Below are 26,269 nucleotides of genomic sequence, written 5' to 3'. Positions count from 1 at the left end.
GGGCCTAGCAAGGAGATGATTATTTAATCTATGAGAGGTCAATTAGAGATAATGAAAAAAAATGAGGACCGTCTTGAGGAGGGAAGGAGAAGAAAAGAAGAGTTAGAAAGCCAATTGTCTTACTTGATGCTTGTATGTGAAAAATCCCAATTTAATGAGTGTGTTGAGGATGATGATGATGATTTTGAGCAACCAAGAGAGTGTGAGGATCCCATTAGTGAGCATTTGAGTGATGGAGAAGGAGTTGAGAATGAAGAGAGTTTTGATTTTGAAAACCTCAACCCTACTTCCCATCTTGAAGAGTCTCTTATGCATGATTGTGATTCTTCTATCCATGAGTATTTGGACTCGATTGAGGTTATGCCCAATGTGTTCTTTGAGTGTCAAATGAAAACCCATAGCCTTTTGAGTGAGTTCATTAAGAATGCTTCATGGGAGAGAGATGAGTTTGAAATGAATTTACATCCATTCATGCATGGATTTGAGACTTTAGGCTTTAAGGAAGTTGAAGGAGTTGTTGTTCATGATTGTAGTGAAGGGGATTATATAGTTCTTCTTGGAAGTTGGATGTTTGAGGGAGATGATGATCATGAGTGTTTTCTTTTGAGGATTCTAGGATATATTTTCATGATCTTATTGGTGATTTGAGGCATGGTGGTGAGGAAGAGTTCATTTGTGAGACCATAGCCCCTATTCCCTCATCTCATGTCCCTTTTTCAAGCAATTTCAACAACATCCCCTACACTCCTATATCCCTCTCTTCCTTTATTAATAAGCCTATTGGGGACCCCCTTGTCTATGATGACTTACGTGTGCCTTATTCGTCCCCTATTGCGGAAAAGGGTGATGTAGCCACCCAATAATTGTTTTAGGAGAGTTTGCCTTCTTCTTCTTCTTCTTCTTCTTCTTTTCCATTTTCTTATTTTGTTTAATTTTCTTTTGATTTTTCTTCCTTTTCTTGGCATCTCTCGCCTCATTTGCGTGCACTAACCTTGTTACACATACTCTTCCTGTCATTTGCCTACAGTTTATCATGTGAAATGTGTAGTAATGCATTTGACAAGCTCTTGCGTGCGTTGAATTATTATTTTTTAGAGCGGTCAAGCTTATACCTTAAGCAAGCCTTTCTCGGGAAGTAACCAGTGTTTCATTGCTTTCATATTCTTTTCTTTTTAGAATAGATTTTCTCTCATGGAAATGTTTGTGTGCCTTTTGCTAGGTTCATAACTTGATATACTTTGGTGCTTAGATTTAGATTAAGAATCAAGGAAGTTTGACTCTTATTTTTGCTAGCATATGGAAGGCAAGGTTCAATTCTTGAGGAAATTAGCTTTGAAAGGTTTAATTGGGCTCATTTGCAGGTATTTACACTCACCTAATATCCGGTAATATCCTTCCTTTCTCTTTCTCAAGTGGATGATGACTTGTTGGACATATGATAGTTTGATTGGATTGATCTCCTTGTTTTCCCCTCCCATTGATTATTTGATTTATGTTTGAGTGTAATGTCTCATTAAAGCTTGGGGGAGGGTATTCTATCATGTTTGGTGGGATATTGATCCATATATGCTATGCACCTTTGTATGTGCTTTTTCATGTTCCTTTATTTTGAAAAAAAAAAAAAAAAAAACTCCAAAAAGAATTTTGTTTCTATCTAGGCAAATTTGTATTGTGTTTTATTTTTTTCTTGCTTTGGACATAATAACATTTGGACTTGTATAATTGAATGATATTCTTCCTAAGTGAACTAGTGGGACCATGAGACTGGATTCTACTTGTTTGTGGCATGATGGTAGTTGCTTCCTATAGTCGAATTGACACTAATAGTGAGTTTTTGCTACATCCATGTGAGGTTCATTATTTTTCAAGCCTTCAACATATATTTGCATGAGCGGCATAGATCCTTGACTATTGCGAACCTAATCTAGAATCTTGACTCATAATTCTCAAACTCGAGACCGAACCATCTAGGGAGGACAAAGGCATCTTTTCGGGGTGGTAATTTTTCTTTTCTAGGATAATTTTCTTTCTTTTTAGTTCATTGGGTTTACATTTGTCTTCTTGCTAACCATTTTAGCCTTTTCCCTTCTTTTCAAGCCATATCTTTAGAATTTTGAGCCTTTTGTTTCTTTTTGTTCCATTTTTGGTTTTTGTGCGGGGTTTATGTTTTCACTGTGCCGCTCTCCTTCTCTCTCCTCTCTTATTTCTCTTTACACTCAAATTTTATCCTCTTTCTCTCTCATCCTCCTTTCAAACCCTAACCCACAACCCATAAATTTCACATCATTTTCCTTAATTTAACTCAAATTTTCATCAAAATCTTTTACTTATCTCCATTTTCATCAAATTTAGATCATCTTTCTCGTTGTTTTTCAATTGATTTCTTGAAGCACCTTCAAGCTTGATTCGTTCTTGGTCCGTTTTTGGTGTTCTTGTGCTTCTTTGTGTCTACAACTTTGGTATAATCCTAATCCTTGCTCTAATTTTTTCAATTTTTATTAATTTTGTGCATTGATTTTGATTTACCTTGGTTTAGTATGCATATGATGATTATGGTTAATTGTATAGTGATTTTAAAATTATTTTGAGTGATTTGGGCTTACTTTTGATATTGATTGTTATTTTTTTTTTTTTGTTGTTTGTATGTTGGTTGTTGTCTTGTTTAAAACAGGTACTTTGTAGTGTTGGGTGGTGTTGTGAAGTTGTGTGAAGTGTTGGTGGTATAGTATTGGTGTTGAGCAGTTTTTTGTGTGAATTCCTTTGAGTTATTGGTGTTATTTGATTTGGTTATTATGTATTGTTAAGAAAGAGCAAGAGTATCAAGAAGCGTTCTCACCAATCTCTCGGTCAATCTTCTCAAGGCCAATCTTCCCATAGCCAACCTCCTCCCAACCCCACTCCTCAAGATAATACCCCACCTCAACCTCTACCACCTCTCAAATTTTATAACCGGTCTAAATAAGATCCCATATACAACAAAATGAAATCCCGAAAGTTTAGACCAACCCGAAATTATCATCATGACGACAAGGTCAAGTTAGGAATCGATTCCGACCTTGACATCCTTCTCCGCAACCTCCATTTGGACGGGTTTGTTAAATCTTCTCCTAGAACATATTTGGAACCCACCATTGAGTTTTTCTCTACATTTGAATACAACATGGTGGGGGATACAGATTTTCTCATCTCTTTCCAATTGTTCAATGTCAAGCATACATTAACCCTCCACGAATTCAATGAAGCCCTTGGTTTCAATCCTCATGCCGATATTTTTGAGCCAATCCTTTCCAACTCGGCTGCTTATAATGAGGTTTCTTGGTGGAGAACCATTTCTAATAAGAAAACGTTTGACTCCAAGAGTTCTCTTACTTGTGAAATTATTCACCCGACCCTTAGGATTCTTCATAGGGTTCTTGGTTATGCCATTTTTAACAAGGAAGACCTTGGGAAACTTTCAAGGGAAGAGATTATGGTTCTTTTGATGACCACCAAGTCGGATTTTAGGCCTAGGGTGAATTTTGGGTACATTTTTATGGAGTGTGCAGGGCGATAATTAGTGGGGTCAAAACCGAAGAGATTCATTGTGGAGGAATGGTTACGAGGTTGGTCACTCATTTCAAACAAGACAGGTTCTTGAGTTCTTGAACTCCGGTTGGAGGGAGCGAAGACGTGTTACTAAATTTGAAGCAACTCAACACTTTATGCTTCATCTCTATTACGAGGAACGTCATTGTATATTCTTGGTTAGTGCGAAATGATCTCTATTGCTTGCTTCCAAACCCGACCGCGACTTCTATTAGTAGGGAGGCTAGGAATGTTTAGATTCCCCCTAAGGATAGGGGGCAAGTGGTAGTTGATATGGAGGAGGATGAGGATGTGAATGAGGTGGATGATGACGGTGATAATGGTGGTGGAGAGGAAGAACAACAACAACAACAACAACAACAACAACAATTAAATCAGCAACGACGAGGAAGAATACAACAATGACAACAATATGACTACCAACAAGATCTCTATCTTCGGGAGATGACGACCATGCGAGAGCAAATGGAGCGCATGCAATTAAGCATGCAAGGTATGTATGCCGGAAACCAAAACTTAGCTTTTCAAACTAGCGCCTTGTACGATGCTAGTTTACGTAGGGGGGAGGTCACTCCTCCGGTTAACTACCCGTATGTGTCGGCCCAACTAGGGCCCGTGCCATCTTGGGGTTGTGACACCCTCCCTACGTACCCTTATTGGCAAGGGGTCTCAAACCCCGATGAGCCTAGGCGCGAATTCCCCGATGAGTACGGTCATTATGACTACCGGGTTTCGAAAGGCAGTGACTATAGGGGTGATCCCAACTACCCCTATGTTCACCCCTCTCACCTCGAGCTGTGCGTTCAACCCGAGCCATATGACCAGTTGACCGCATCCCAACTTGACCTTTTCAAAGGTCATTATCGGTGGCCACCCGGTTATACCGGTGGTTGGGATCCCTATGTCCCCCTATCGGGTTTTTCTTATGATGGGGATGCGGGTGGCCATTAGTCCCCTTGGGTTGTTTCTTTCCCCTTTTTGATACCTCCCCTTTAGTCTTCCTTGCTTGTGTGCATCACGGTCGATGCCCTTATTTTGTGAGGGGAGAGTCAAAAAGGGTGTTTTAGGGTAGGTTTAGGGGGAGGCACCTTGGACTTATGGGGATATGTTTGAAAAGGTTTTGATGGGTTTTCTTGCTTCGCTTTTGGTAGTCTAGTTGGTATGTTGTTTGTTATGTTGTCTTGATTTTGATGATGATGTTTTGGGATTTTCAACAATGATGATGATGATGGTTTTTCTAGGTTTTTGTACATAGTTTTCCAGTAAGTTTTCTTTTGTTTGCTTTTGTTTGGAAGCTAATAACAATTTTCTTTGTATATAGTTCTTTATTTCTCACCTTGCTATATTGCTTATGCTTTGGATTTTGACGACTCGTAAAGGTGCTCTTTCGCCTTGTTTTATGTAGCATAGCTTTGGCGCCCGCTGAGATCTTTCTATTTCTCTTCTCTTTCTTTTCTTGGATGCTTAGATTAGGATTAGTTTTAGGATGAGTTGATCGTTCGAGGATGTTTTCCTTGTAACACCTAGCGTGTTTGGGGTCATTGGCGTTGTTGCTGAATGACTGTTTGTTTAACGATTGGGTATTACTTGTGATTGCTTTAATTCTTGTGCTTTTCTCTCTTTATTTTGATTTTTAGTCCTTTTCTTTCTTTCAAATAAATTTTTTTTGCATTTTTGAGGCTATACTTTTCTTTTTGCTTGTTTAGCTCTTATCTTTGGACATTCTACAATTCGGAATTTTGCCTTTGAATGTATGCTTTCCTATGTTTTATTAGTGTTCATGCTTTGAGAATATTTACGGTTTACTCTAGGATAGGGTATGCTAAGGTAGCGGTTTAGACATTTTGGGGTCCTGAAGTCGGATTCTTTTGGTTTGTGATAAGACGGAGTTGCTTCCTTTGATGGATTTGACAACTTTAGTAAGTTTTTGCTACAACCGTGTGAGGATTTTTCTTTTTCAAGCCTCCATCATATTTTGATTGTGCGGCGTGGATCCTTGACCTTTGCATACCTAAGCTTGAATCTTGACTCATAATTCTCAAACACGAGACCGAACCAACTAGGAAGGACAAGGGCAACTTTTCAAGGTGGTAATTTTTCATTTCTAGGATTTTCTTTCTTTTTAGTTCTTTGGGTTAACATTTGCCTTCTTGCTAACCATTTGAGTCTTTCCCCTTCTTTTCAAGCCACATCTTTATAACTTTGAGCCTTTTGTTTCTTTTTGTTCCATTTTTTGTTTTTGTGAAGCAAATGGTCATGTTTTTGGAGTTTGTGGTATATAAGTTTGGATATTGGTTCTATTTGTAAGCAAGCTTATCTTTTGCATATATTGTGAATAATGGAAAATGAATGATGGAAAAAGTCGTCCAAAGTCAAAAGAGGCAAGGTCATAATTAATCCAAAATTGAAAAAGCCGTCCAAAGTTATAAGAGGCGAGGACATTTGCTTTGAATATAGAAAAAAAACAACAAAATGAAAATGAGAAAATTCAAAAATATTTTGTTGTGATTCGTTTTCCCTTTCAAGCATTGAAGACAATGCTTCCTTTTAGCTTGGGGGAGAAGCGTTTACGCTTTTTGTATATATGATTGTGAGTTTAGCTTTGAATAACCTTGGGGGTGTTAGTTTGTTTTTGTTTGGTGACTTCTTGATTGTGATTCTAAGAAAGGGCCCGTTCTTTGCTTCACTATTAGGGATACCACAAAATTTTTAAATTTTAGGCCTACCCATAACCTTTTGCCCTTACGTTACAACCTTTGGGAAAGTCCTTTCGACCTAGTGGTTGAGTCATATACCGAGGGAGGGAATTATGAGTTAAAGCTTATGGAAAAGAGATGCAAGGTCAAGATGTCGAGAACCCTCAAATTTTATTCTTTTCTGGTTCCTTTGAGGAACCATAGAGACGCTTACTAAGGGAAGATTTGAAGCCATTGGGAGAACGCGGTTAGATTGGTTGGGATGAAAGTTGATTGCGCCTCATTAGTTCTCTACGCTTAGCATACCTTATGTTTCAATCAACCGTGGATATCTTGAAGCATGCATACCCCTATCATATAGAAAAATGTTCATTCACTTGCATTTGACCATTTGTGAAGGTCCTTATCAAGAGCTATTTGTTTGAATTTTTTATTTACCTTCTTTTGTTTTAAATGATTTTGCCTCCATTTTAATAAAAAGAGTTATGGGTAAAGCTCTTAGGAAACCTTTACGAGACCTCACTCGTCCTCATAAGCGACTTTGGGGTTTAATGGGCTTGTTGTAGCTAAAAATAACTGTGATTCCTACGAAAGTGAGTCTTAGTGTATATTCCTTTTCTCTCTTTTTCCTTTTTCTTTTCTAAATTAAATAAGCCCTTCTTATTCCTTTTTAACTTTTGTTTTGCTCGGGATGCGCAAAAGTCTAGCTTTGGGGAATTTGATGAGTTTCATTTATGGCACTCATAGGGTAGTCTTTTAGAATGTTTTCACCCTATTTTCATAGCTTTATTTTTATCATTTTGGTCTTTTCTCCTTTAGTTCCTCTATTTCTTCTTTCTTCATGTTTTACTTTCCTTTATATGGTTTTCTTTGTGTTTCCCTTTTATACGGCTCTTTTTCTCTCTTTGTTTACTTTTGTAGGTGCTTAAGGAGTTGGCTTTGCAAAGAAATCAAGAAGAGCAAAAAGGGCTAAACAACAAAGAAGCAAGCTCCTTGGAGATGGCTTGAAGAGGGCACAGAGAGGGCGCGCAACATTTGCCAAATGTTGCGACTGCGGGTCTTGAAGGCCGCGGGCGTGGATAAAGTGCAAAGAAATGAAGATTTTTGGCAGGAACTCTTTGCACCCTGGCCGCGTCCTAGACGCCGGCGCGGCGGTTTTGGAGAGACCGCTTCTATTAGAGGGACTACGGACCCCTGAATTCACTTAGAGCAGAGCATTTGTCGCGCCCTTAGCCGCGGGCGCGGGGGTCTTCGGCCTCTTCGCTGCGGGCGCGGGTGTTGCCTTGATTGCCCGCGGAGTTAGTTATGGGTTCCGTACCCATTTCTCCGCCCCGCGGGATATTCTTGGAGAGGGCGCGGCCAATCAGATTTTCTTCTTGGTCTTTAAATACTCTTATAGTTTCTTTTGAAGGCTAACTTTTAGATAATTTGTCATTTGCTTAGTTTTTAGAGAGAGAAACTAGAGAGAAATTAGATATAGAAATTCTTGGATTTTGATTTGTATTACAACATTGCTTCAATCAAGTTTGGATTTCTTCTTCATATCAATGAAAGTTTGTGAGATTTCTTCCCTTTGAATTTACTTTTATTGCAATTTCCTTTAATGCTTGAATGTTTGATTTGGATTTTGATTTAGGTTTGAGAATTTGTTGATTGATTGATTTTCCTTTTGAATAAGCTTGAAATGAATATGTTTGTGATTGAATTTGTTTTGTCTTTCAATTTCACCATGATTAGTGAGTAGATTAGTTGCTAGGGAGAAGGGGAAGCATGCTTGATTGATGATTTTTGCTAGTTGATGATCATTGATTGATTGAATTGTTGCAATTAAATTGGTTGACATAGTTGTGCATGTGATTAATTAGTGTAGACACCTAAAAATGTTTCCCCAAAACCAAACCCGATGATGAATAACCTTTCACCGCCATTATTGGTCGGTTTGAGAATTTAATTTTTGGAGTGCTTAAATCCATATTTCCATTTCATAAACCAACCCAATTCCTAGCCCATTTCCCCAAACCATAACTTATTTTCCTCTTTTCGTGCCTTTAAACCCAAAATAATTCATTTTGTGTCCTTTAAAATCATTCATTTCGTGTCCTTTTTATAAAAACGTTTGATCAATTTTATTTTGGTCCATAATCTGGATTCAATTATTGAATAGTTGGATGGGGCTTGAAAAGAGCTTTCCAACGATATATTATAAGCCCAAATACGAGCTATAACGAATAAGTTATGGCCAAAATATTAAACCGAGCCCAAATCGAACCTAAGCCCACCTTACCTACAACCCAATGATCATGTGGAGGGTCCAAATTATTTAATCCCATTCCTAAACCAATTAGGATTAATTGGAAGCTTCTATAAGTTTCTAAAAGATCCTAATTATCCTTTTTGAAAAGATAAGATTAAATAGTTTTAAATTGAATAAAAATCTTTTTTTTGAAAATCCTATTTATATCCGAATTGAAAGATGTTCAAAGATAGACATATATTATTTTCGTTCCTCATAGTTTTTATCTAAATTTTATATGGTTGGATAGCCCTTGAAATTATCTTTCCAATGATATATTATAATATAAATTCCGAGCTATAACGGAAAAGATATGAATAAAATTTCAAACTCTATCCAAAACTGACACTGTCTCACTATTTCGGCCATATCTTTACTTCTAAAAATTATTTTAATCTGATTCTAATTGGGTTATAAAGTAAACTTCAAGATCTTTCAAACGATATCTTTTTCATCTTATTCCAATTTTTGGATCAAAAGATATGATAAAAAAAAAACCGCAAAAACTACTGTCTATCGCAAGAGTTTTATCCGATTCGAATTCTTATCTTTTCTTGATTCTTCGACCTTCTTTTTTCTCTATAAATAGAGGTCATATATCCCATTTTCCATTCATCAACAAGGTTGATCACAAAATAATTCTCTTCTCCCTCTTTAGCCTAAACACTAGCATCCCCATTCGTTCACTATTCCTTCCTTTAAGCACTCCAAGGAGTTCATACAATACCTAAAATTTTATACTTAAACCAAGGCGTGAAAAGGTAGAATTAATTGAGGGTTTGAACCAAATCAAATCTATATTTATTTAATTTAACTGTTTCAATTTGATTTATATTTTTATTGAAGTTACTAACGGTTTATTCATGATGTAGCAATTCAAGGAAACGCGAAAAGTAAGTAATTAATCACTTAATTACTCTTATTTTTATTCTTGTTGCTAGTATCATGATTAGGTTTATTATTTGATTTGACTAACGCTATTATTGTTGAATTGCTTCCAATATTAATGTTTATTCTATTTTTATTATTATGATCACCATATTTCATGTTTAAAGGGAATATGTAATTGAAAATCACGCCTAATAAGATAATTTGGACAACCGGTTTAGGTTCCTTTTTAATCTTGTTATTAAATCAAGTGATCACAATATTTTAGAATTATGTGTTGCATTAATATTAAACCAATTTATCTTAATAATAAATTGGATCAAATTGAATTTTTGTTTGTATGCCTTTGAGATCGCAGGAATCACTTTTCACTATAAGAGTCGAGTAGAGGCCAATACGGGCGAATGTGACTCCATGACTCACTTCGTACCATCATCCCCAATCCTCCTTTCGTGGTTCCGAACCATATGGAGTTAGTAATCTCATGGATTATGAATGGGGTGTAACCTTCACGGGTCAATCGTTGTTGCCTTCGTTGTCCCTTTATCATGGTTGCCTTTTATGATCCGTGAACGGTTTACAAGTTCCTTAAAAACTTGCTGGCGGCTCCCTACTTTCCTTGTCCCTAATCGTGTCCCTTATCGTATATGTCAATTCCCACTTCCTATGAGTTCCAAGCATTTTCACACATGCTTTTAACGTAGGCGCACTTCGAACGACGCCTAGAATTAGACTAGGAGTGTTCAACCTATAAGATTAATCTAGATTGCATTGCAAATTTCAATGACATGAACACTTGATTTGAGAATTGCTATAATTGATTGAATTTAATTGTGATTCTCCTTGTTAGCCATTCATAGTGAACCCTAGCTTGGCTTATAAGAGATAGCTTTTGTATACCTTTGATTGCAACTATTGTTTGTCCCTTGTAATGTTTCAATCAATTGAGTGATCTATCAATTAGCATAATCATTTAGCTTACATGTGGAACCTATATCCCTAGTTTTTAGCTTATTGAGTTTCTCGATTTATCTAGGTTCTTTGTACTTTAGTTACCAACCACAACCATTTATATTCTTCGAATTAGCTTGACATAAGCTATAGCATAGTACCTACTCATTCCTTTGGGTTCGACCGTTGACTTACCACATACTTGTATTAGGTTGGTCAAGTGTTTAAAAATTAGGTTTAGCTATAGGGAGAGGTAGATAACGACCTACATTTTCCTCTTGTCAAAAGTAGATATATATAGGAGGCGCGAAGTAAAACCGTGCAAAAACAGGGACCTGAATTGGCGCACCCACGCCTGCGCTCCTCTGGGTTTCTTCGGTTCTTCTCGAGGATTCGTGCGTTCGCTAATGGGATTCGAATGAGATCACCGAATGATGATGACGGACACTAAGGAGGCAGATCCAATGGAGCTTGACGGTGGGTTCAACACCACTCCTTCATGAGAGCGCGACTTGAGAGCGCAAGAGCTAGAACTTGGAGAATCCGCTTCCTTGCATCTTGAGCTTTCCCAATGCTATAAGCTTGCCCAAAATGCACCTTGTACCTTAAAACCATCAACATCAAGACCCAAATCTCGTACAACACCTAAAACCACAAAAAGAGATCAAATAAAGGAGAACAGACTAGAAAAACCATCAAAATACACAAAACCACAAAATAAGAGAGAAAAGGTAAAACAAAGAGCTAAAGCATAAAACTAAGCATTTATTAAGAAGGAAAGCTATGAAAATAAGGTAAAAACAACCTAAATACTCATCAAATGGGTGCCATTTATGACACCCATCAATGACACTTCTAAAATTCCCCCAAGCTTAACTCTTGCTCGACTCTAAGCAAGACAAAGACAAAAGAGAAAGGAGAAAGATTTATTCAAGCAAGACTAACACACCTAAGAAGATAAGAATGTATACTAACTCACTTTCGTAGGAATCAAGGTCAATTTTAGCAACTACATACAAGCCCTTTAAACCCCAAAGTCGCCTAATTGCTCATTAGAAACAGTATACCATTGTTAGAGCCTATAAAGACTTGGCTTGGAAAATGTTTATCAATGAAAGACTTGGGAGAGGCTCAGTATATTCTAGGCATCAAGATCTATAGGGATAGATCAAAAAGGATGATAGGATTGAGTCAAAGTACTTATATTGATAGGGTACTAACTTGATTCGGCATGGAAGAAGCCAAGAGAGGCCACCTACCTATGTCGCATGGCATAACCCTAAGCAAGAACCAGTGTACAAAGACACTTAATGAGCGAGAAAGGATGAATCAGATTCCATATGCTTCTCTTATTGGATCGATCATGAATGCTATGATATGTACTAGGCCAGATGTGTTGTATGCCTCGAGCGCTACGAGCCGATACCAATCAGATCCAGGAGAGGCACATTGGACTACGGGCAAAAATATCCTAAAATACCTGAAAAGGAACAAGGATAAATTCCTGGTCTATGGTGGCAGAGATGAATTAGTTGTTGAGGGTTATACCAACGCAAGCTTCCAGACAGACAGAGAAGAATTCAAGTCATAGTCCGGGTACATATTCTGTCTCAATGGAGGAGCGTTTAGTTGGAAGAGTGCTAAGTAAAGCATTAATGCAGATTCTACAACTGAAGACGAATACTTGGCAACATCTGAGGCAACTAAGGAGGCAGTTTGGATTCGGAAGTTCATTGGTGAACTTGGTGTTGTACCCTCCATTGAGGGACCAATAGACCTCTATTGTGACAACAATGGAGCTATTACTCAGGCCAGAGAGCCAAGAGAACATCAGAAGGTCAAACATCTCAAGTGGTGGTTTCACATGATTCGAGAATGGAAATCAGAAGGTGAAATCAGAATTTATAAAGTTGGAACGAATGACAATGTAGTCGATCCACTGACTAAACCTTTCCCTCAAGTGAAGCACAACAAGCACGTTGAGGCCATGTGAATCAGGCACATTGGAGATTGGCTTTGATTTCCTTATTTTAGTGTTTTAATTAATTTTGGACAATTTTAATGTAAAGCACTATGATGAACCATTCAGTTTTGGAGTAATTAAATTTTTCATGCAATTTAAATCACTCCGTTGACTATTTAGAAGCCTCAAAGAACAAATTTTTTTTCACACTTATGCAATAGATTTGCAATTATGTGAAAATATAAAGCAATCTTCAAGCACTAATCACTACCAAGTAATCATGCTTAAAGAGGTTCAAAATTGCAAAAAAAATTAAGGAAAAAACCATATACATAATCACCAGAAATATGCCATTAAGATTCAAGGTTAGAAAGACTTAAAATTTTTCATCAAAACGAAAAATCCCTCAAAAAAGGAATTTCTGGTAGGGTTTTGGCCTAAAACACAGTTTTGAAAGGGAAAAATCATTTTCAGAACACCTGTTCCACCCAAAATTCACTATTTTTGCGTGAAAATCTAGATTTGGGGCCATAACCAGCTCTATTACGGGCTTAAAAATAATAAAACCGAGCTACTAATCTAATTAGCAATATCAAACCAGAAAAATAAATCCATAAAAACACCTTGAAAATTATGATTTTCAAAATAAATGAGCAAGGCTCCGATACCACTGTTGGGTTTTGATGAGTCAAACTCACCACAGAAGAAAACCTGAGCTAAGATCACACTCACAATTAATATGATCACAAGTCATAATTAATTTAATTAACAAGAATTAAGGAAAGATTAATTACCTTTGACCCAACTCTTACTTGAGAAAGCCTTTAGTCTCGCCAATGGTATCAACCCGCACTCGACCCCGACAAGGTCCAATGCTTAGCGGTTAGCTAAGCCCGACCTAATACTCGAGTAATTATATGTGTTTAAAGGTTTTCTCAATGGAGATGCCTTTTCTAACACCTTACTCAAGTGATTTTTCCCATACCCCTACTTGATTATTTATAGGGAAAACCAAGAGTGAAATCCTCTCTCCCATCAATGTGGGAGAGTTGGTAAAATCAATATTCTTTCTTTATTTTTAAATCAAAAATAAAATTAAATATCAAACAACGAATTAATCAATAAATGGCACATTTAGGAGAAGAGTTAGGTGAGGACCACAAGGAGGGGAGGTGACCAAACTTGATCCCAAGGACCTCATTAAGAGTCGGCCACCTACACACCTCAACCACGAATTTGCGACTGCCACATGGCATCCAAAATTAGGCACCAAGGCAGGCCAGGTAGGCTGCTGCCACGGCCCAGCAGTTGCTACCTTGGCTTGCGGCTTGCGCGTGCAGCCTCGGCCCAACTAGCTGCTGGCCATGGCTTGCGGCTTGCGACTGTAGGCTCGGCCAAGCTAGCTACTGGCCTTGGCTTGCAGCTGCTGCCTTGGCCCGACTGTCGCAGCTAGCACCATGCTAGCCATGGTGCGCTAGCACGCACCAGCCAACCTAGGCTCAGCTTGGTGTGTTTGCTAGCCACCTCGGCCATACCAAATGCCCCTAGGCATCGATTTGCTCTTGCCATTCCGATCTTAGGGGTATTTCAATAAATTGTTGATTAATTAGTGATTTTACCATCTAGTCCTTTATTATTTTGAATCGACTTCCGACGCTCGGATTGGACGCTCCAAACTCGAATTTCCGACATAGTCCAAATATTAATTACTCGAGTGACTCATCAATTCCTTCCGAATTAATTCGTCGTGTCGGTTCGTTAGTTGCTTGGGTGTGACCCGAAGAGTTCAGTCAAGATTAAGCTGTAATATAAATTACTCATTAATATTACTGATCGGAAGCAGCCTCCACCTAGCCATTTCGATCACTTGACCTCACTGGATAATTAGCTTTCTAATAATTCCGAACCCTCTATCGGAATAATACACTTGTTCGAAGGACTCCATTTCTATCATGCATACCTACACACACAAAGAAACCCGGGAAGAGATTGGGCCAATGAATAAAATAAATTGAAAATAAATAAAGTAAAGTAAAATAAAAAGACGACACAAACTAAAACTAAGAAAAACAATTAAAACTATGCAAGTACATAAAAACAAATAAAATAACAAAATAACTAAAATACTAATAAATAAACCAAATAAACTATAACACGCAAAAATTACCAAAATAAAAGAAACTTTATCAAACAGAAAATAAGAGAATAAAAGGAAAAATAAGAGAAAACGAGCCCCAAAATGACTCTAAAACTACTTCCTAAGTGTGACATAAATGTCACTCATCATACCCTTCCCTAAGCTTTAATGAGACAACATGCTCAAACATAAATCAAAGAATCCATGGGAGGGAAAAAGAAAGAAATCATTCCAACCATATGAGAAATATACTAAAAAGAAAAGAAAGTGAAAAAAATAAAACACCGGTTACTTCCTGAAAAAGGCTTGCTTAAGGTCCTAGCATGACCGCTCTAATAAAACACGGGTTACTTCCTGAAAAAGGCTTGCTTAAGGTCCTAGCATGACCGCTCTAATAAAATAATATTACAATGAACAGAAGAGTTTGTCAAATGCACTTCTAAACATTTCATAGGACAAATGATAGGCAAATGACAAATTCCCACGTAGCATGGGAAAGAATTCAAAAAGCCCCCCTAGGTGAGTGAATTCCTACGTACGCCTACGCATAAGAAGTTATTTCGTCGGAAATACTAATTCCCATGATGTCAAACAAACACTTTTGAACAATTTTTATGCAATTAGCAAGGAAATTTAGTTCATGCTGAAACAAAAATTAAACGAATGTTTATTAAGAGAAGATAAATTATATGCTTCCTTCAAGTACCTTTTTAATATCTTGTCGCAATGCCTTTAAAGTTTCTACATACTCACAGGAATTCTTAACCAACTATATGTTGGGTGCAAACTGCAAAGAATAATACAACCTTGATTGGGTGCACTCTATATCACAAACTATTAATTTCAGTGCAAAAAAATCATAAAAGACATCAAAGACTGGAGATTTTGCCAAAGAGTATAGTTTTAAAAATATATATGTATAACCAATTTTCACAGGTTATTTTAATTTTCTCTCACGTATATGATTACTTTACTACACTAAGGACAAGCCTCCTATTATTATTATTATTCACCCATTACCCCCCAAGGTAAACGAGTACTAAAATCCTAAGTAGTCAATCGGCACAAGTTATTCTTTAATCTTTGGTAAATTTTTAAAATTTAATTTCTATCTATGTGTTGAATACATGCATTTGGTTATTTGTCTTTTTTTTCATAATTTCATTAAATTAGGATATTAGTAGTTGGTGTTATGATGATTTGTTGAATTTTTTATGTTATTTGGTTGAATTTGTATTAATTTGTGTTGTTAAATTTCGATTTATTTTGCCAAACATATTCCATCTGTTGCAATTTATCATGATCATATCATTACAAAATAAGTTAGAAAAAAAGTAATTAGGGAGCACAAGCTAAGTATAATAAAGTAATTATATAAGTTAAAGTAGATTAAAATAAAGGGTGAAAATTGGATTATTTACACTTTTTCAGCAAAATCTTCATCTTTTGATGTCATTTTTCTACACTAAACTTAATAGTTTGTGATGTAGTGTACACCTGATTAAGGTTGTACTATTTTCTACACTCAACCCATAGTTGGTGTTATAAAGGCCAATTTTGCCAAAAAAATAAACTCATATTATCTCCATCCTATATTGTTTGCTCATTTTCTTTCAATTTAATTTGGGCAAGTAAAAAAAATTGTTTTTACTAATGTACCATGTATTTTGATAATGTATAGGGTTCCAGATTAAGGGCTTAAGAGGTTGATGAAGTCAAAAATAGGGATTAATGGTTAAGGTTGAAAATGGAAAATTGATCAACTAAGATTGAGCATTGATAAAGATTGAAGATGAAGCTTTTTACTTTTCGTATGGCTTGGAAAATATAATGTAATTTCTTGTTGCTAAGTAAATCTTAATAAAATAATTTGTTTAATCTTACCTTTTATCTCATAAAACTAAACAACTTGCTAATAAATTGTTAATTAAAATTAGTATTGACGACTTTAGATTAATCAACTAACATATCACTGGCGAGGCTGTTTTTTGTTAACATAGTCAACTATACCCAAACATAATCGACTGTAACCGATAACTACAATATAATCGACTATAACCGACGACTAAGCTAGAATTTATACGGGAGAGGGGAAAGTAACCCCTTGCTTGAAGCCTCCTCTTTCTTTGCTCGTAACCCTGCTCAGCGAACTTTTTATTATCAACAAACTATCTTTGGCAGTTGATTTCATCAACCTCGTCATCAAAGCTCAAAGTTTTTCATGTATGATATGCCATCACATAGACATGCCCTCATTAAAACTGGTAAGAGTTGTTAGTCACAAGTTTCCAGGTTGTATCTTTCTCGGACTTGGCAGAAAAAAACTCACTAATCAATATATGAGTAAACCTTATCAAAAACTGTAACAGCTTTACATAAACAAATATTAAGGCTCACTCGGTTACTCCCTTCCTACTTTGGTAGCAATCAGCAAATTTACAGCCTATTGATGTTGCTCATAGACACATACTCTCGTACCCAAAATACTGAGAAATACAAACATCTCCAGTGATACACGATGAAGCATGAAGAACCTGTTTCCGAGCAAAAAATGTCTCAAGGGTACCACTGTGCCCTAATCAGAAGTACATGAGCTGTGCAACTCCACTGACAATTAATACCCATTTGATCTATGGCTTGATTTGTAGCATTATGCAAGTTTGCAATTGCTATGATGAATTGCTTCCATATACACCGATAAAACATAGTGCCGAGCTCTTGATGTTCAGCAGTTGACAGTACCTATCATACTGCTAAGATTCTGGGAATCAGTTTGTCTCACCGACTATGCAATGCAGCAGGCGATGCAAATCATCACCACAAGGCTTGGCATGTCTTAGGTCCTGTGAAGTGGTGCAGGGTATATGTCCAATGGTTGGTAACGTAACTGCTCGTTATGAGGCAAAGGACCATCCTTCAAAAAATAGAAACATAATTTAGTAAACATAATCAAGAGATGAAGAAATGAGAATAAGCTTACACCCACATGTAGCAAACTAAAATATCGACTTAATATGTCAATTCAAAGCAGGAAATTTACATGGACCACAACATTTTCAAAATTATGACCAAATTTTAATTTTCAACACAATACACTAGATCACATTTCTTAGATATGTTTGATAGCCTGTTCAAGAAAAAAAAAATCCATGTAAACTAGGTACAAGTATTGCTAATGTCATCTCATATTGTCCTCTACCACTCTTTCACCAGCTTTGCAGTAAGCACACAATCAAACCCTGAATTTTGGATCCATCCTTACTCACCCTTAAAAGATTGTATAGTGTCCCTTTATATCCCTTTCATTCCGGTCATACTTAGATTATACCCACTTCATTAATTATATTCACCATTACAAAGGACCATGCAGTTAGGAAGGATATGAAGAATATGGATTTGTATGAGAACGAGGTATTTGATCGTAAGGGATGGAGTATGAAGATTTTTGTGGATGACTACACTAGATAATCACTTTTGGTTCATGTAGCCAACCCCATTTATGGGATTAAGGCTTTGATTGATTGATTGATCATTACAAAGGCACAATTGACAAAATTGGTGCTTCCAAATGCTAGGTAAAAAGTATATACAAGGTATATGTCTTAAAGCTATCTACATCCCTTTCAACCTTGCACTTAATTTAGTTGTTTATTATTCAGTATTTTCATACATTCTTTTGACATGATTTTATACTAACATATAAAAAAAAATGCTATATTGACTTATCGCATGTATGATTTCAACATTAACATTTCATAATTTACAGAGCTAAATTTTTCCCAGTGAGTATTTTTAATATAAGACCTAATGGAGGCATTAAGCTACTAGGTTACATTATTAAATAATGGAGAGGGTGATCAAAAATGAGAATGAGGAATTGTATACATTTCTAAGAAAACCAAATGGGTCTGTCTAATGATATGTACCTAGAAAAAGGAAAAAAACAAAAGAAGGCTGATCAATTTGTCTCAATTTTTAAATTGTTTCAATTCCCAAAATTGATCAGCAAGTTATGAAGCAATGCAATTAGCAAAAGACATTCGAGTACAATCACAATATTCACCATCTTGTCCGACTCTATCAGCAACTTACACAAGAAGATTGCTTGTAAACCAAAGATACCATCCATCTTTGACTGACATTCAATGATTAGCCCCGTTTTGTTTTGTTTCAAGTAACATGGTTATAAATCTCATATGTGGTCACAACAACGGTCTGAAGCCACTTTTGTGGCAATGCAGGTGGCATGAGGTTGTAACTGATGCAGGTGGATGTAACTTAGTGGAGGAAGTTGAAGAAGTTCCACGTGTGTGTCGTGAAACATAGTTATGCTAAGCTCCTTTGGTGGTCACCTCTTGGGATAGACCATCATCAAACTCAAGTGATATTTTTACTTGCTTAGAATAAAGCTCAAAGGGTTCTAAGTATTGACTAAGAGATAAAAAATAATTTGTAGACAGAAAGGCTTGTGCTTGATAAAAAAATGCATTACTCAACTTCAATCAGCCATATCATCTTCACTGTAAGGAATTTTCAAGCAATTTAAATGGGAGATGAAAGTAGAGTCCGAGAAATTCCCAATGATAGGTCATATGCCCAATTTGAGTAAGAAATGAAGAAGTCGTGAGCAATCAAAATTGAGCTGCAGAACCGCTGGAGCAACTTTCTTGAGTGACCGATCCATCTTGATTTGGAATTTTTAGCATAAGCTTTGGAGCGTCCGCTTCGACCCTCTGTAGCGGTTTTTCTTCTATCTTTTAGTTGCTTTCTTGTTTTTAATCTGTCATTCATCTTGTAATCATAGGTTTTTAAGTTCTAGAGTTGCAAAGCTTGTTGTTTTTCAAAACTTTTGCCTAATTTTGAATCTAATGAGATTTTATGTCTCTCTACCATAGTCTTTGTTGACCCTTTGTAATTATTGAAAACTTCGTAATTGCATCCCCAAATATCTGCTCTACTTTTTGTTAAACTAAGATTAAACCTTTATTGCATTAAACTTGATGATCAATGTGATAAGAGACTAGGGCCCCGTTCTTTAGATCCTTTGCTATCAAATCTGCTCCGCTAAAAAGAAATCTACTCTGCTCTGCTTTCAAATAATAATTAATATTCAATAATAATAATCAAAATTGTATTGATGATAATAATTTATTATTTTAAATAATAATAATAATTATTAATATTTAAATAATTATAATAATTATTAACATTAATAATAATTAATATTTATAATCATAATAATAATTTTTAAAGTTTAAATTAATTAAATATAAAATATTATCTTTTAATATTATGAATTTTACCTAAATATATGACAAATTTTAGCACATAATTAAAAAAATATATATTTTTAAAAATTCAAACAAACCGTGCATCGCACGGGCTTCATCTAGTATTTAATAATTCAAACTATTAAGAATTAATATTTGATAATATTATTAATTAATAATTTCTAATAATTATAACAATTCTTTCAAAAAAAATAAATAATAATAATAACAAGTAATAACAATTTTTTTATATAAACATTTGATATTAGAATCACAATGTATAGAAACCTTTTATGTGGGTATTGATTGTAACTTCATTGAGTTGAATTATTTTTCAAATCTTTCCATGTATGAATTAAAAAAAAGAGGTTGTTTTCAAGAAGGTTTTTTTGTATATTTTTATAGTTTTCAAATCTTTCCATATGATAATAATAATTATAATAATTATGATAATAACAATAATTATAACAACAACAATAATATTAATAGTAATAATAATAACAGTAATAATAATAACAATAATAATAATCATAATAATAATAATAATAACAGTAATAATAATAACAATAATAATAATAATATAATAATAATAACATTAATAACAGTATTAATAATAATAATAGTAATAATAATAATAATAGTAAATAACATAATAATAATAATAATAGTATTAAAAATAATAAATAACATAATAATAATAATAATAATAAAAACATTAATAACAGTATTAATAATAATAATAATAATAATAAATAACATAATAATAATAACATTAATAATAGTAATAATAATAATAATAATAATAATAATAATAATAATAATAATAATAAATAACATAATAATAATAATAATAATAATAATAATAATAATAATGATAATAACATTATTAAAAGTATTAATAATAATGTTGAAACATGCTCGGCTCGGCTCGGCTCTGCTATCCTAAAATCTGCTCTGCTCTACTCTACTGACCCCTGCTGCCAGAAGCTCAAAAGAACAGGGCCTAAGAGTTTATCTTTACTGTTTTCTGTCTTCGCCACTTTAAGTTTGAAGCTTTGATTGGAAATTTGGGTTTTTGGATTATTTCATATCAGTAACTACCTAACATTTTGGCCAAGGTAAACTCAAAATCCTGAACAATGTGGACGCGATGTAGTAATGTGAGATATGACAAAGATTTGATACCATGCCCAAGAAGCAATCACAACATCAAAACAATAGGGGTGCTAAGATAAGACATAAAAGATATATCATATAGATGCAAAGCATCAAATAATAAGAAAATCACAATCTTTTATAGTATTGCATCAGCAAAGCGTATAACTTAAAACATAACAGTTAAATTTGAGAGGAAACAGGAAATAAACATGGAATAAAAAGTAAAAAAAAAAATATTACCTCATCTAAATTAATTTGGAATGGTTGTACAAAATCTTCAAACATTATTGGAGAGAGTTTGTTCATTCTATCCTCAACATCCTGGATGACAGAAGATAAAGATATTAAAGGCAGTGAGCCTTCATGATTACTATAAGACTGTAAGATTAAGATATTTAGACGAATCAATCATTACTCACTCGTTTACTGTAGTAAAAATACTTTTAAAAAGCCAAGAAAGAGGAGTAGGGGGGATACAACAGTGAATAGTTAGGACCCTATTAAAGGTTTCCCTCTTTTCAATCCACAAAACTAACAAACAAAAAATAAAGTGGAATTATAGATGGTGACCTTCAGTTTATCGTGGAAATTATATTTTCATTTCCATGGTAATCCTGTGTTTAGCTTAACATGAATTTGTGACCTAAGCAAATTACATCAAAATTCCATTAAGTAATTTAACTTTTTAGGAAACTCCAGATGCTAACCTCCAGTTTTGCAAAAAATTTTATCGTGGAAGTTTCAAAACACAACAAGTCAAAAAAAAAAAAAAAAAAAAAAAAAAAAGACAAATAAATAATTTCCTCAATGAACTCTCTCTCTTTCCCCCTCTCTCTCACTTCTTTTTCAACCCCCTTCCTCTGCTATATTGGACTTCTGATGAAAAGCAATAATCTAGGACGGGGGATATGATGGCAGCAATGGTGACAGTAAGGTGTGTTGATTATTGGATTGGCTGGTTGGGTGGTGGCCAGTTATCAAAAGTAAGGTCACTATGAAAAAAAAAGAAACCACCATATCAATCTAAGATTTTTCCCAAAAGTAAACAGTTACTGATGTATTTTATCACTTGAATTTAAGGGAACGACCAATGCTCCATAAAGCCTACAAAAGCGTGCCAGGCTGCCGGACATTGTAGGAACCCTTTGGAATTAAATAGATGATTTTACAAGTTTGTTTTTTGAAGAAAGTATTAGTTGTATTTAAGATTTTAAGAAACTCAAAAACCTTTCAAACATCAGATTTTGTAGAAACAAGTAAAACTTACTAATCCGGTGATTCTGGATTTTTCCAGCAGCTCCCTGGAAATCGCATCAAGTATATGTCTATTTTCCTTCAAGCCCTTCATTGCCAGTTCTTCAGTCTCTTCAATGTACTGTCAAATAGGTCCAATTATACGAGAGTATGAAAAGTGAATAAACATGTCAATAATGAACAAACATCAAGTTGGGAAAATTCAAACTACAAGAGAGAATACACTTATACACCCTCCTCTACTCCATCAATGACTTCCCTTATTGCCACATAATATTAAGGTGGAACTTCTTTTGGCTTTGTGAAGTGGACCTTTCTCTCTTGATGATGGTTGTCGCCAAGCCCATATATATAACACCATGTATTCATTTACCTTTTTAATCTTCCTACTTATAGTTTATTCATTCTTGGCAAATGAAATTCTCTTTGTTAACTCTCCTTATCCCACTACATTCTCTCTTTTTATCTATATATACTTCATCCGTTTTTTTTAGATGCATCACTTTCCTTTTAAATTATTAAATTCTCTCCATCTCTCTCATATCACATGGGTCCTCTTTTTTCTCTCTCTCAATCTCTCTCATCTCCAAAAACTGTCTAGGCGTCCGTGTTTTTGCAAATTATGCATCTAAAAAAGAGGGAGGAAGTCTATAAGGATGACATTTTTCCTCTTTCAATCTATGCATTTCATTTTGTTCTTATAGAAGCCAAAAAATTCTCACAGCCCTTCCCACAACTGTTCCTCTTAAAAAAACCTCATTGTTAACCCTCCTAAACAATGGAAAAGGCCAAAATTAACATTGTTCCTTTATAATCATACAATTACTACCTTATTTCAATAATAAACAAACAAAAGGTCTAATCCTGCCTCAAATTTAATTTCCCTTAGTTTAAAAATCAGAAAAATGAATTTAACACACCATATCTCAATTCACAAAATACAATTTCCCGTTTAATTTGTACTACTATATAATAATATCAATGTGTCTAGACTCTAGACAACTCTCTCTCTCTCTTACTAGCAAAGTAAATAAATAAATAAATAAAAGAGGGGGGGGGGGGGGGGCGCTCATATCCACTAACTCTTTATTTTCTTGGTTTCTATTCCTACAATAAGTAGAAAGATCAAAACAATAGTGGGAGTTTTTCATTGATTTAACCCCTAATTAATTGCACATGAACTAAGTTAAAATAACTTATATAGTTTTCTCTTTATGTTCCATAAAAGTTTCTCTCATACATACAAAAAGTGAATTTAAATTTAAAGTTCACACGCCCATATATGGATCAAAACATAGTTTTAATTTTTGAAAAAAAAAGATATACTACATATGGATCTTATTTATATATCATTTCACAAATTTTTCTAATGGTATATAGATGTACTTCAAGTTATATTTGATTTTACAAAACATAGTTATTTGTAATGATTTATAGAAAATCATTTTTCTTATTAAAGTCTTTTCAAAATCATCAAACTCTTTTATTACGTTATTAATTTCTATATGAAATTAATCCATCGGTCTCTATATGTTCTTAATTTGACAGTAATTTTTATGAGAAAATCACTGCTCAACCTAAAAACTGTTAGAAACAAAGGGAGTAATATTATAACATGACATGCTTATGTGGGCTATCTAGACTCTTGAAATATTACTCGAACATTCAACATTTTTTAATTATCATAATGTTAGGTTTATGCACATACAAATATGTAGCATAGATTTGTTTGGTAGATAAGTAAAAAGTAGTCATAAAAATTTAATTAAAGAAGAAACAGTTTGTGGTGGAGTCCATATCAGATGAAATGTGAAGAAATAGAGTAAGATACTCCCTCCGTTTTTTAATACTTGCTCCATTTCTCCTCGACACGTATGCTGATGCTAATCATTGATCAATAATACCTTTAATTATCAATAAGTATAAATTCTAACAATTGAAAATTGATAATCTATGCATTGAGATGATTCCAACAAATACCCACAAGACTATATATATTTTTTTCTTATGTATAAATCACAAACATTAGTCAAAGTAGGACAACTGAATAGTGCAAAAAGTAGAAACAGAGTAAGTTTTTAAAAACATAGGGAGTAATAATTAGTGGTAGGGGTCACATCACATAGTTGGAGTGAGTTAGGTTAGGATAATGATTTGAGTACCAACCAAAATAGTATACAAGACAATTGTTAGAGGACGGAGGTTATATAAAGTAACACCATCGAGAACATATACGGAGTATTTTTGTATTGTTAAAAAAATAGCATAAAAGTCAATGATATTAATTAGAACAACTTTTGTATTAAATTAATAGTATTAAGAATTTTTATAGAGAAAAATAAATAAATACCCTTGTTAATTCTCGAGTGAAGAGTTCAGATATTTCAAGCGTCATCTCTGCAGGAATTACATGTGGATCATCCCACTATCAAATAGTACAACGAGTCAGTAAAATTGAAAATGACAATAAATTATTGATTTTAAAAATTACTCCGTATAAAATAAAATAAAAGTAAACTAAAGTATAAAAACATTAAAGAAAGCAAACCTTGTATCGTAACAATTCACCATCTGGATTATCTGGATGGTCCACAAGACCAATTTTTTTTGTTAATGCTGTTAATCCTAACCTAGCATTTCTTGGGCTAATAACCATCTCCCTAGCAATCTGAACAAAGCAATTCGTACAAATAAAATTTGTAAACATATATTGAAGCAATATAATAGAACATAAGCACTTAACCACGCATAAAGGAGATTAACAAATGGGGAAAGGGGGAGCACAAGCAACATCAAACTTATCAAGTGTTTAGGAGAATCAGGCAAAGGAACAAGGAGCACACAAGCAGGATTGTGTGTAAGGAAGGCAGAAGATGAAAAATATAATATCATCATGAAGATTCCAACAGAAAGTTGCAGCATAAAAAATTTTAAAAAAAAAATCAAAAACTTTTCAAAATATTATAGAGACATGCCCTCTAGTTTCTAATTTTTTTTTTTAGGAAAACCAAATCCGCCAGAGGAAAAGACGGAGAGAGAGCAGAGGGACAGGGAGTGAGTACAAGGGTGCTGGGCAGGAAAGAACATGGAAGACTGAAAAATGTAAAATTTTAAGATCACATAAAATGGTCACAACAAAAGGGAGGAAACAAAGGAAGAATTTAGGAGGTAAATCCCTCTTAGTTAAAAGACATTAGGCAGATCATCTTTTTTTTTTTTTTTTTTTTTTTTTTTTTGTAATTGAAGTATATTATAAGATACCATACCAAACCATGACTACACCTAAACAATAATCTGTAAGCTATAACCTTTGTGATCTTTTCTAGATCATCTTTTCCTCCATCAGTTACATCATCACCATATACTATGCGCTCAGCACATCGGCCTCCATGAGCCACAATCATTTGCATCATCATGTAACCAAATGTTGTGTATCCTTGGTCCACCATATCTTCCCTTGGATAAAAGACAGATATAGCTGTTTCCTGTCCATGTTAAGAGATATTAGATCGGATACTAAGAATCACAAAAATAAAAATTTCACCCAAATGACTTATTCAAACTCCTACCTTACCACCGGGCAATAGCTGAGAAAAAGCATGCCAATCAAATCTTGGAAATAGATGAGCTAATACTACATGACCAGCTTCATGCACAGCTAGCAGACTCTTTTTTTCAAGTGATACCTATGATACAACATGTCAGCTTTTATCCAAGAAAACCATCTACTGGTAATAGCTCGACAACATGCTAAAACTTACACTTTGTTCACATTTTTGTTGCTCCTCCTCGGTGAGCAACACACCCATACCCTCCAGTAATTGCTTGTCTAAGACATCAACAATGTCTTGTTGGGAAATCATAGAATGCCCTTTCCTGACCTGCATGCCATTTTGTCAGTGATTGAAATGAAAGGCTAATATAAAAGTCTTAAAGCTGCATACACAAGAAATATTCGGATGCGCGCACACTCAGAGAGAGTACGACAAAAGACAGACACACAGAGAAAGAAAGAACATGAAATTGCTAATAAGCCACCCTCATTACCAAGATGATGTGTCTTGAGTTCTTGAT

At 34.7% G+C, this 26,269-nt stretch overlaps 1 protein-coding gene across 1 annotated transcript in view; it reads right to left on the bottom strand.

Annotated features, from left to right (window-relative positions):
• Positions 1 to 16,433: 16,433 nt before the first annotated feature.
• LOC145641852 (ATP-dependent zinc metalloprotease FTSH 12, chloroplastic-like) overlaps positions 16,434 to 26,269 on the bottom strand; it is a 35,081-nt gene continuing 25,245 nt past the window's right edge. The window contains exons 12-19 of the mRNA XM_081692844.1: positions 25,957 to 26,076; positions 25,765 to 25,881; positions 25,504 to 25,680; positions 24,744 to 24,863; positions 24,546 to 24,620; positions 22,209 to 22,316; positions 21,182 to 21,262; positions 16,434 to 17,427 (exon numbers count right to left, since the gene is read on the bottom strand). Coding sequence (XP_081548970.1) covers positions 17,350 to 17,427; positions 21,182 to 21,262; positions 22,209 to 22,316; positions 24,546 to 24,620; positions 24,744 to 24,863; positions 25,504 to 25,680; positions 25,765 to 25,881; positions 25,957 to 26,076 — 876 coding nt within the window. The 3' untranslated portion in view covers positions 16,434 to 17,349. The remainder of the gene's footprint in view (positions 17,428 to 21,181; positions 21,263 to 22,208; positions 22,317 to 24,545; positions 24,621 to 24,743; positions 24,864 to 25,503; positions 25,681 to 25,764; positions 25,882 to 25,956; positions 26,077 to 26,269) is intronic.

The sequence above is a fragment of the Chenopodium album genome, chromosome 8 (genome assembly GCF_948465745.1).
Source record: "Chenopodium album chromosome 8, dcCheAlbu1.1, whole genome shotgun sequence".
Lineage (NCBI taxonomy): Eukaryota > Viridiplantae > Streptophyta > Magnoliopsida > Caryophyllales > Amaranthaceae > Chenopodium > Chenopodium album.
Note: the sequence above shows the minus strand (reverse complement) of the source record. Positions and strands in the feature narration are given on the sequence as shown.